Source organism: Anomalospiza imberbis, chromosome 3, assembly GCF_031753505.1.
Source record: "Anomalospiza imberbis isolate Cuckoo-Finch-1a 21T00152 chromosome 3, ASM3175350v1, whole genome shotgun sequence".
In the NCBI taxonomy this organism is placed as follows: Eukaryota; Metazoa; Chordata; class Aves; order Passeriformes; family Viduidae; genus Anomalospiza; species Anomalospiza imberbis.
The window spans coordinates 55384641-55395886 of record NC_089683.1 but is presented as its reverse complement, the minus strand read 5'-3'; the positions used below and the strand labels follow the sequence as shown (position 1 = coordinate 55395886).

Here is an 11246-nt window from a genome sequence, read left to right as displayed (position 1 = left end):
CTGAAAGCTGAGCTACTGTTTTTAAATCTGTCACAGACAGCTCTACAATCAGCAGTGTAGAAATACTCTTTGAGTATGAGCAAACTGGAAGGTAGAACTGAAAACAAAACATGGACAAACTTGCACCATCTGCTTTGAAATGCCAACACTTTCCTAGAATAACCTGTGCATCACTACCTTAAGACATTCCTCAGAAGAAGAGCTTATTTAAGAAACAGAATTGTTGTCTGAAAATGACTTGTAAGTGTGAGGAAGGCAACACATTTGTTCTGGTGGGTGCAGCTCTGAGTTTCACACCTGCCTATATTAGGTTCAGTCTTTATGTATCTGCATTCTTCAGCGCTCATCTCACAGTTCCATAAAAGAGATTTATCCTTTAGTTTGGCAGTCAGGCTTCACTGCCAGTGGAAAAAAAAAAACAACTTTGAGAAAGCAAGAAGGGTTGTCATAAGAAAATGAATCCAGATGGAAGGGTTTTTCCCCCCTATTGTTTTAAACTTTGAGTAAATTAACAGTCCTTCTTGTCAAAACCAGAAGTAATGGTTATTTAAAGAGAATGTGAATGGCTCAGAAACAAAAGCCCTGTTGATTTTTCCTGTCTCAAAACATCTGAAAATTAAAGATGGGTTTGGTTTGCTTAAACACGGGGTGCTTAAACACAGGTATCCAGAATATTTTTGGAGGTTCTGGGGTGTCCCCTATCCCACAGTTCCTGATCCAGTAGAACGTCCCCTTTATGGTTTGTGCCATATCTGGCAGACTCACTCCAGTACATCTCAGATGATGCCTATGCTCAGGCCCTTAACTCTCCTAAACATTTTTCAGAGCTGCTATTCTTGATGCCATCCATAGAAACTGAATGAGCAAGCTCTCAAATAATGAGGTCACCTATCAAAGTGCCTGGACATAAATTCAGTGATTAATTTCCACAGTTTTACTTGAAACATAAGAACAATAAATGTTACAAGCTGAATGATATAAAAAGGCTCTTAATTATGGAAATTACTTCTATAGAGAAATGGGAGATGACAATTCATGATTCAGATATAATACAATAAATTGTTTTCCTGTTTTCACAGCTGAGTGTCTGGTTTTGGGTTCTTATGTGCAAGCTGGATTTAAATTGCTTGATAGCCTATAAAAAGCTACCTCCCAATGATCTCCAGGGGTGATTTCAGACTGAGATTTTTTTTTAATCTATCATTCTAGAGTATTTTGAGACTACTGCTTTAACTCACACTTCAAGAGTGGACCTCTAGGAAGTTGTAACCAGTATTTATTTCTAAACCTGCCCTGCCCAGAACTTAAGTTAATCCCAAGAGTTTCAAAGATTTTTCCTTGAAAATAAGAATGACTTGGGCCTAGTTTATCTGCATGATTTCAGCAGCCAAGCTCCAGAGTAGTATGTTGGCACAATACCCTATAGTCAACTTAATGGTGTGATTCACTGGAGCACTATTTCTCTCCTGTAACCCTGTTACTTGCAAGCACTTAATTTTATTCAAGTCCATTTGGAAACAGGTTGAAACATACATGGAGTGCAAAGGAAAAATATTTTATTGTGAACATGGCATGTAAAAGATGCGTTTCAGAATATACTGTTACATATCAAATGAGGAAAAAAAAGCTCTGACATGAGATAAATGAACAGTGCTTGAGACAAATTAAGAACATGCACACAGCTGCTCTAACAGCACATTTCTGATACCAATCACAACATATTATATAGCTTTTATGACAATGTTTATAAAAATTGCAAATATTGGACCTAATCCTGCATTGTTGTCCATCATCCAAATCTTTAGTGGATCTTGCAGGTGTGTGGAGGGAACAATGAGAGCAAACTGACACCCCACCTCAGGCAGCAGAGGGTAGAGATGGAGGAACATCAAAAACAAAAGACAAAACCTCTGTTCTACAAAAGTAAAAAGGCAAATATTATCCCAAGGAATATTATTATTTGCACGAGAAATCTTAATTGCAGCATCCTGACTCCATTAAAGCCAATGAGAGTATGCCATTGAGATCAGTGGAGCCTGAATTTCATACTGAAATTTAAAACATTCTTGCTTTAGTGTAAACATCAGCAGAAACTAAATGCCAGCATCTATACAAGTATTCAAGTGCTGTTTAAAAAAACAATAAAAAACATACAACGCTAACCCAAAATGCCAGTACATATACAAAAGGCAGATAATTAAAAGAGGAATTTTTTCCCCAAATATACATTTTGAAGTATTTAAAACCACCAATTTTTTAGTACTTGTACATCATTGTTAGAGAAGGAGTATATGAGAAAAAACTGAATTATTTACAATGATAAAGGAAGGGCACAGTGTTTGCTCAGATCTATTTGAAACCAGTATTTTTCTACTTTGGAATCATGGCATATGCCTGCACACTCAAACAGGTTTCAATACAGTGTTGAGAAGTGGCTATACTTCATTATTATGAAATATAATCCTTCTGTGCAAGTATTTCAGCATGATTCCTCATGAGCCATTTTATACCCATTCACATTTTCAGTTAAAAAAACCCGAACAAACCAACCTGAAAAATTTCTTGCCACAATATTTTGTCTTTAAACAACCTGATGAGATTTTCCACAATGGCAATTTATAGTCATGCATTTGGAGACTCAGAGTCAATACAACTTTTCCATTTACTGTTACAGTTGTGCCTGTCTTCAAAGAGTTCTTTGCTAATTTTTGTGCGGATCTCAGGACTCGTTAACAGCTCCTTTATCTGATTCAGTCTGGGTAACAGGGCCTGCGTTTCTCTGCGTAAAGCTTCCTTTACTAAGTCTGCTTCATGGCTCTTTCCTAGAGGAAAACAACAATATAATACATTTTATAACTACTGTGATTTAGAATCATTAATGTACAGAGATAAAGAGATCATATCTGGTTTGGACAGTAGTAAGTGCTCAGTGTTTCACCCATACTGATTTTTTATAAAAAGGTATCTCATCAAAAAATATAATTTACATCAACAAATGCTACCAAAATGTAAAGAACAGTACAGCATCACATTTAAGGGAAACTCCTGCCTTATTACATACTGTGTAATAGTATCTGCGATGAGTATCTGCAGTGGTAATTTTTAGCTTGGTATTGACTGCTGTTGACTAGGAAACAGCACGTGCTCTCACACGGAGCAAGCAGCCCTGCAGCGCTGCCAAACCCTCGGGCACAGGGCATTGCTTCCACTTATGGCAAGGCTTCCTCCACAGCCATCCACGACAGTCCAAACGACAAACGCAAAATGTTCAGTTTCTCCTCAAAAGCAAGAAAGGGACTCTTGGTATCAAGAGCAAGTGAAGACTGGAGCCGCCTGCTTCACCACTTGTCTTTTTTCCACCGTCCATCCCTCCCAGCATTCGAAAGATTTTCAGTAGTGCAAGCACTTATTAAACCAGTAGACAGTGTCCTTCAATTCAGAACAAACTTTTGATAAGAGACTCACAAAGCAGAATGCCTGACATCCAGCACCACATTGCAAATTTCAGCAGGGAGCAGAACATGTTTTTGTAGTTATTCTTGGTGGGATATTTGCTCCCAGGCTTTTTGCACAGTGCTCACTTGCTGTTATCATTGTCGCTCTCATTCTTGCTGCTGCTCGCTGCTTCCTCAGTTTTTGCAGGGCTCCCATCAGTCTGCCTGCTTTTGTTTTGTGTTTCTTCTAAATATTGCTGCACAGCCTTCAGCACCGCGTTCTCCACCAGCCTTTTGCTGAGGCTCACCAGCTCTGCATCGTCTGGCTCTGCTGCTTGTTTTTCACCTATGCATCACAACAGACAAGAGAAGGAATTCATTGCCATGCAAAGACAGTAGCTGTCATTGTATCAGAAGCTCCTGACTGGAGCTGGATTCTAAGTTATTAGCTGCCTCTTCCTGATTGTAAAAAGTGATTTTTCACCCCCTCAAGCTCGAAACCAGAAGTGTTCCATAAAGATGTGTACAGCATATTAGGTCAAAGATATTTCACTGCTCATGTTTTTTATAATACTCCAGCAAAAGCCACTGGCTAACATTATAAATCCTCATTCAGCTTAGAAGAGTAAGTGTGCAAATTTAATTTTTTCTGGCCAATGATCACCTGTGACATCTGAGCAAAGACCACAGCTGGAAGGGACCCATAAGGATCATCAAATCCAACTCTTAGGTAAATGGCCCTTAAGGGAATCAAACTTGCAACCTAGGCATTATCAGCCCCATGCTCTGACCAAATGAGCCAATCTCAGGATCAAATACAGCATAAGGCATATTTACACTTTAGAAGCATTCCTAAATTTAGGTGCCACCATTTTGTGATTTTGCTTAATAAATCTAAATCTATCTATTTATTCATTGCTTGTAATTCAGGAGTTTCTCACGGGAAAAACTACTAAAACACTCCAAGCACAGGTTACATATATTTTTCTAAACAAAGCATAAAACTTAAAAAAAACATATAGTCCCTCCCCTCAAAGCTCTCTTCTGCCTCTAGAGCTTTGATGTTAAAGCTCTAACATCAAAGGATTGCAAGTTCCAGCAGTCCATTCTGAAATATCTGCTGCTAAAAACAAGAAGCTGAAATTTCCCTGTTTTGCTAAAACTTTGTATGAATAACATATTCAACAAACCAACTGTATACATAGTGAGGATTCTCATATATCATTACGTGTAATTTGAAATGGTACTTTTCCATGAAACATTTTCCTGATAATCTATAAACCCTACTGCAAAATCCTCCTTTTATGAAGAATTTGTTGCAGGAAAAGCAAATTGTATTGTCCAATTCTCATTGGTCATGCCATTTGCTATTTCACAGTCCCCTGCACTAGGTAAATAACTATTTCCCTTCATCTGTATTTAAAGGTCATACATTTCGTGTCCTCTTCAGGCATTTGCATTCTACAACCAGTAATAAGAGGCTGCTTAGTCACACGCATCTGGTGAAAGAGATATTGTATGCTCTCAGCACAAAGCTTTGTACTGTTCCATTACCTAAATTTGTCATTTTTCATATATGTAAACTTATTAAAGTTTTCCAGCACATTTAGATAACAGTTATGAAAGACTTTTATTAGTCTTGCTAGTGTAGTGCACAACCTGGGAGTGATTTCACTGATAAAGCATAATTCATATGGGGATTCAAAGAGCAGAGAGAGAAGGAAACAAAACTCTTCATATTCAGAGGCAGTGCCTCTATTAGCTGTTAATCTGATCATTCTGCTCTGGAACAGTAGCTCTTCCAGTTCTGAGCCTCCACAGCACAGTTAGTAAGGGCAAGGAAGAACTGTGCTCTCCCCCTGAAGAATCATCAGACTACATCTTGGTAAAGCATTTCTTTACAATTTGGAGAAAGTGTAGATAAATATTCTAAAGATATTGAAAAGAATATCTAAAGGGATAGTTTTGGTTAAAACCAAATATAAGAATACACCATAAGAATGTATTATAAGAATGTAAATATAAGAATACATTAAAAGCAGAATTATAATTTCCAAGGAGAAATATTTCAGGCTACCATGCAACGGAGGCAGAGGCGCTATTCCCAAAACCAAACAGCTACACACTCCACATTCTCTGACTCACTGCTTACTGTATCACTGCTATCTCTGAATCCTGGGTCTAAGTTTATCCTTTAACTTACAGGAAGGAGGGATTTAACTCAGACTCTTCTCTCTCAGGGCACCCAAGGTATTTATGAGCAGCATCTCCTCACAGCTTTTCTGAATTGATCCCACACACTCCTTTGAATGAAGCCCTTTGATTACTGATTTCCTTTGCTTCTAGTAAAGATGCTCAAAAATGTGTTGGTTGCCCTGGTATATTTAGTCACTAGAAAAAATAATTAAAATACTTAATGATTATTTACAATAAAACTGGTTTCCAGTTGCAGAATTTCTTGTTTTTCAGAATTGCTCATGGGTCACAGAAATTATTACTCACATAGTGCTAATGATCTATCCATACAACTCAGAAAAAAAATCAATGTGAAATATGGTGCTCAGCTACTCGTACACTTGACCCTGTAGTGCTTAATATGCAGAATATGACTAATCAGTCACAGAGGCCTCCAGATACCACACAACAGTACTGATTATATTTACTCACAGTGTAATTTTAGTTGTAGTACATAATGTATTATGGTCTGAAAAAGGCCAGAGCTCTTCTCCCATGAATACTTTCTGCAGAACAGTTCTCATTCACAGATATATGTATAAAATCCATATAGCTACTACTGTGTTTATTATTTCAAAATAAGCAGGTAGCTCACTTATAAGTACTTTCTCAAGCATGAAAAACGTCAGATTTTTATAAAACTGTACTTTTATAAGTTCAGTTTATATAGCTACAGAAGAATGGGTTTGTGGTTTTTTGTTTGTTTATTTTTAATATTTTGAGATATTCAAGGCTCATCAAAAGTCTGGGGTGAAGACTGTAGCACCTCCTAAGAGCACTGCACTCTCACTGGAAAGACATCTCACTGACATGTGAATGCAAATGCATACACATCCTTGCATGAAGATTGTGCTTGAATTTATCTGTGCAGCCACCTTGGTAGACAGGCACACGGGCCTATATGATTCCCTGATGCTCTCTTTCTATTCTCATACTCCCAAAATAGCAGTTGTGGGAGTGTCTGCAATGCCATGGTTGGCTGGCAAGGTACCTGGGTACCATTGTATCGCTCCTATTCACGACTATTGATAAAATTAAACAAGTCATGTAATAAAAACAAGTGTTGAGCATCTAGATCTACTTGACAATTTAACACACATCTGTCCTGTTTACATCTCTCCTGCCCATGCTCCAGCTTCTGCAGCAGGCAAATGCTTCGAGTGCACTGTCTAACATTATTGGAATTGCTGGAATATCTGTAGAAGTCATTGCAGATATGAATGTTTTAGATTCAAAAGGGAGGTTTAAAAATTCACACTTGCTCTGTTTGTAATCTCTGTTCTGAAAAGGGAACAGATATACCACAGCACTGTATTTGCATCAATATTGTGACACTACTTTATTTCTGTGCCTGTGAATAAAAACAAATCCACTGTCTTCTCCTCAATGTTGTTCAGAATAAAAATGAAAAAAAAACCTTTCATTTTGTTTATCCCAGAATTCTCTGATATCATTTTCAAAATATGAAAACCAATTCATACTCTGTGTGAATGTACCTCAATGCATTCATGCTGAGCAGCGTTTTTCATTGCTAAAACTGAAGCATACCAGTTGTCCTGAAATGACCACAATTTTTTACAAAGGGAACTATCAGCTTCACAGAATTATTCAAAAGAGGCTTTATGATCCTATATCCTACTGCTAGCACTTATGGACATGAACCAGATGCCTGCAACCACAGCCAAGTTTGGATTCAAATTCTCTGCTGTATCTTTCCACTGGACTAGGTTTACTCTCCAAGTCTACATCCCCCTACACATTACAAGATTGTGAGCTGAATTTTGAAACGCTGTATTGGAACAAATCAGATATCATGGTCCTGGTACAGCATTTTCACAGCCCTGACACAGCCTGTTTAGAGTGCATGTAGGTATCTCAGATTTGGAGAGAGGAAGACAGTTTGAATCCCTCTATGTCCATATGATTAGCCCATGGACTGTGATTTTTTTTTTTTTTTTGTAACAGATTTAATTGAAAGAAGCAACAGGGGATCCCTTTTATAGAAAAAGCCAGTTTTACACCCTTTTACCAGCTATGCTCCAAGACAATGTTCTGCAATCCTTCCCTCGTGGCCTCAACACACTGGGCTTTGTTCTTCTTTCCAAAAACCTTTCTTGGCAACAAAACACTGATAACATGGGGAACATTATAGAAGAGACCCTTAGTATTTTGAACAGGTAACTGAGACCTGCTGAGAAATTTGGTGGCAGAAGTTCTGCTCTGGGACCTGGGGAGGGCTGTGGTAACAGACATGCCTCTATCTACCTTTTGGGTTATTCCAATAATTATTTCTAATACAGTTTTTACAAACTCTATGAACACAAATATGAGCACATGCCCATATCTAATCAACACAGTAAGTAGAGACAGGAAAGTCACAACTCTGAACATTTCCTTGTTAATTAAGAAGGACTTGCATGAAAAGTCTCTTTAGTGGTCACTTTAGAAATTGACACAAGGCACTGGGAGGAAGGTGAAATTATAATCTCATTATGATATGAGGATGATGACATTTCTATTGCTGGATGTTCCCACCTTTGTTAGATGCGGGACATCTAACAAACTTCTTTAGATTTACATATATTGCTCCGTAAATACAGGACTGTCTTACAAGGCAACACCAATCTGTCCTTCAATGCTGAATACATGGTTTCTAGTTTGCTGGAAAGGTTTTTTAATTTAATTTGGCACACCATGGAATAAACCTGATGAAGTAGGAATTTCTACTAAAGAGGAAATTAAGGCTGTTGCAGCTATTCAGGGAAAGTGGTGCTCTTGCCAGATTCAGTAATGACAACAGGAGTAGCTGCAGGACCCTTTGAGCTGCAGACTTGGCAAACATGGCAAAAGTTTGTTTGGTTTCACATAAACCCCTGTGAAGCTCTGATATAAATTTTCTGACCACTTCTAAATGAAGAAAGAGGATGTGATCTGCTAAACCTACTCATCCCTCTGCAAGCACTAAGGGGTGATGCCACAGGCAAGAGCCTCCAGAACAAACAAAATTTTAAAAGTTATGTAAGACTCTAGTTCTGGCATACAGGGAGTTCTGTTAAATATCTTGGGTTTAGTTTTCTATTAAAAGAGATCTGTTGACAGAAAAATTCCCTGATTCCTTTAATGTAGTTTAATGCTTAAATTGAACTAATTTATAAGAAGTCTAGTGCAATAGGCAGGAAAGATAGCAAAGTTGCCAAAGGAAACATGATGGCTTAAAAAGCTGTGCATTTTACTTGATTTTTTTCACCAACACTCTGGTAGAGAAAACAGGCCAAACTACAGAAGTGGTTTCACATAGCCACAGTAAAATCCACAGTGCAAGATGGCAATGGGACAACCAAATGGTTGAGGCAGATTGTGATAGTAAACATCCAGGCAACATTATTCACTCCCCTTTGTGCTGCCCAGTGCCAGCAGCTCTCAGGAACAGGGAATAGGGCAGCTTGGGTCAGCAGGCTGATCAAGGAGAGCAGAAGTGTTGCTCTGCCCTCTAGGATGCTGCCAAGGGGAAAGCCTCTTGCTGTTTTCAGAGCCTAAGAGAGAGAGAGAGATCAGGCTTCCCAGTTTTCCCAGGGAAAAGCTGAACTCTGGAACAGGAGTTCAGGAATGTCAGTGCCTTGCCTTCAGTGGTCCTCCAGAAATAATACTGAGAATGCAACACACTATGGGTGACACGTAGGCTGCTTCCCCATCAACCTCGGTCACCAGTGACCACAGACAGAGCTGGATGGTCGTGAAGGCAGAAAATCACCCTGCTAGGTCACCAAGCTGAGGGAGGTGTAGGCTCAAAAACACAGTCACTAATGAAAAGGGTATATACAAAGATTTTAATTGCCACAGTCCAAATATTTTGGCAAAACCTTAAAGTCCCTGCTTATGGACCTGTCAGCCATGAAAATCAAACATTTACTCACCAGCATGCCAAGGCAAATCATTTAATAAACATTCACTTGTTACTGTTTCCTTATCCTTCCCAGAGTCTATGGGAACTTCAGTGTCATGTCTTTAGGATTCATTTGTTACTACACAGCTTCCAAAGGGATGCTATTTTGGCTGTGACTTTTCCATGCTGCTGTCAAGTATACTAAAAAAAGCAATCTTTTTTGGACTAAGAGACACTGTCAAACAAATGTTAATAAGTGAATCTTAACAAGCTGAACCTGCGTTGTTGCTCCTCCTGAGCTCAGATAAAGGCTCCATACAAACTCATGTTATCACAGTCTCTCACATAGTACATCTCTTTCCCTGAGGAAAGCAATTATGAATATACTTGTAAGTTATGGACAGAAAAGTCAAATTTTAATCAACATGCATTTTCATTTAATTATTTAAGCTGCAGAAGCATGAGTTGTCAAACACAGCTGCATACTGTTTGAACTGCAAAAAGAAGATGAAATCTTGCAAAAAAAAATTGCAATTCAAAAGTATGTCCAACAGTGTCCACAAAATACTGCAATAATTTTAATTTTATTTAATAATTTTAAATACTGTATCATTATAATGAAAAAAACCTGTTATCTGCAAGGTGCTTTTAAGATCTCTGTAAGCATACTTAATTAGATTCTGAATCTAATGGAAGAAGGTTAGAATCCCCTCTCTCGGTATGAGCATCTTAGATAGGTTTGAACTGGTAGCATAACTGCATCCAAAGGCAGTCAAAATAGATGGATCTAATCTTTTTCACCCAGAATCTTCCTCTTGAAGGAACTGAACCCACTACATAAGCTTCTTAGGCAGACCATGAAGTTATGTGGTTTTGAACACATGAGCAGTATTGCTGCTGTCTTTCCTTTCATGGATCAAGTCCACAGAATCTGACCAAATTTGCTAACAGCTTTGGGAAAACTACCAAGAAACCCTTAAATCAATTCTAATAGCATTTAAAAACACCCCCTAACATTAAGTACTTATCGTGGCATTTCCTATCTGAATCCCCTTTATCTATCATAGATTTTGCCTTAAATAATATATTTAGTTTTGATCCTTCTTCCGTCCCTTTTGTTTGCCACCTAACTTCTACTTTAAATAGAAGAGCTGGAATTTGTTATCAGTTTTTAAACTGATATTATGAGATGTAGCTGTATAAATATTCACTGCTCTACCACACAAAATTTTGTAAACATGAAGCTTTTGATAGTTGGAGAATACTAGTACATAGATGTTTAGGCCTCTCTTTAAATGCTCTGGCCTTGAACCCGTAAAACCACTGTTTGGGATCTTCTTCGGGACAAGCTCTTCCTCAACTTTTATCGCTTTCTAAAAGCCTAAATATACCCACTTGCAAGAACACTGAACCACAGAATGATTTGGTTTGGAAAGAACCTTAAAACTCATCTAGTCCTACCCCTGCTGCGATGGGCAGGGACACTTTTCACTAGACCAGGTTGCTCAGAGCCCCATCAAACTTGGCATTGAACACTTCCAGTGATTGGGCATCCGCAGCTTCTCTGGACTCATCACCCTCTTTCAGTTTAAAGCCATTGTCCTTTCACCACATGACCTTGAAAAAAGTCCCTCTTGATTTCTAATGAAAAATATTACAAAGACAAGATAAGCAACAAATTCAGGCATTTGCTT

General features: G+C 38.2%; 1 protein-coding gene across 3 annotated transcripts in view; it reads right to left on the bottom strand.

Annotated features, from left to right (window-relative positions):
• Positions 1–1539: 1539 nt before the first annotated feature.
• Positions 1540–11246, bottom strand: part of AKAP7 (A-kinase anchoring protein 7) — an 83552-nt gene continuing 73845 nt past the window's right edge. For 2 of the 3 annotated variants that reach the window (XM_068184482.1, XM_068184484.1), the window contains one exon: positions 1540–3780. In XM_068184482.1, coding sequence (XP_068040583.1) covers positions 3578–3780 — 203 coding nt within the window. In that variant the 3' untranslated portion in view covers positions 1540–3577. The remainder of the gene's footprint in view (positions 3781–11246) is intronic. The other variant, XM_068184483.1, reaches the window with a different exon arrangement.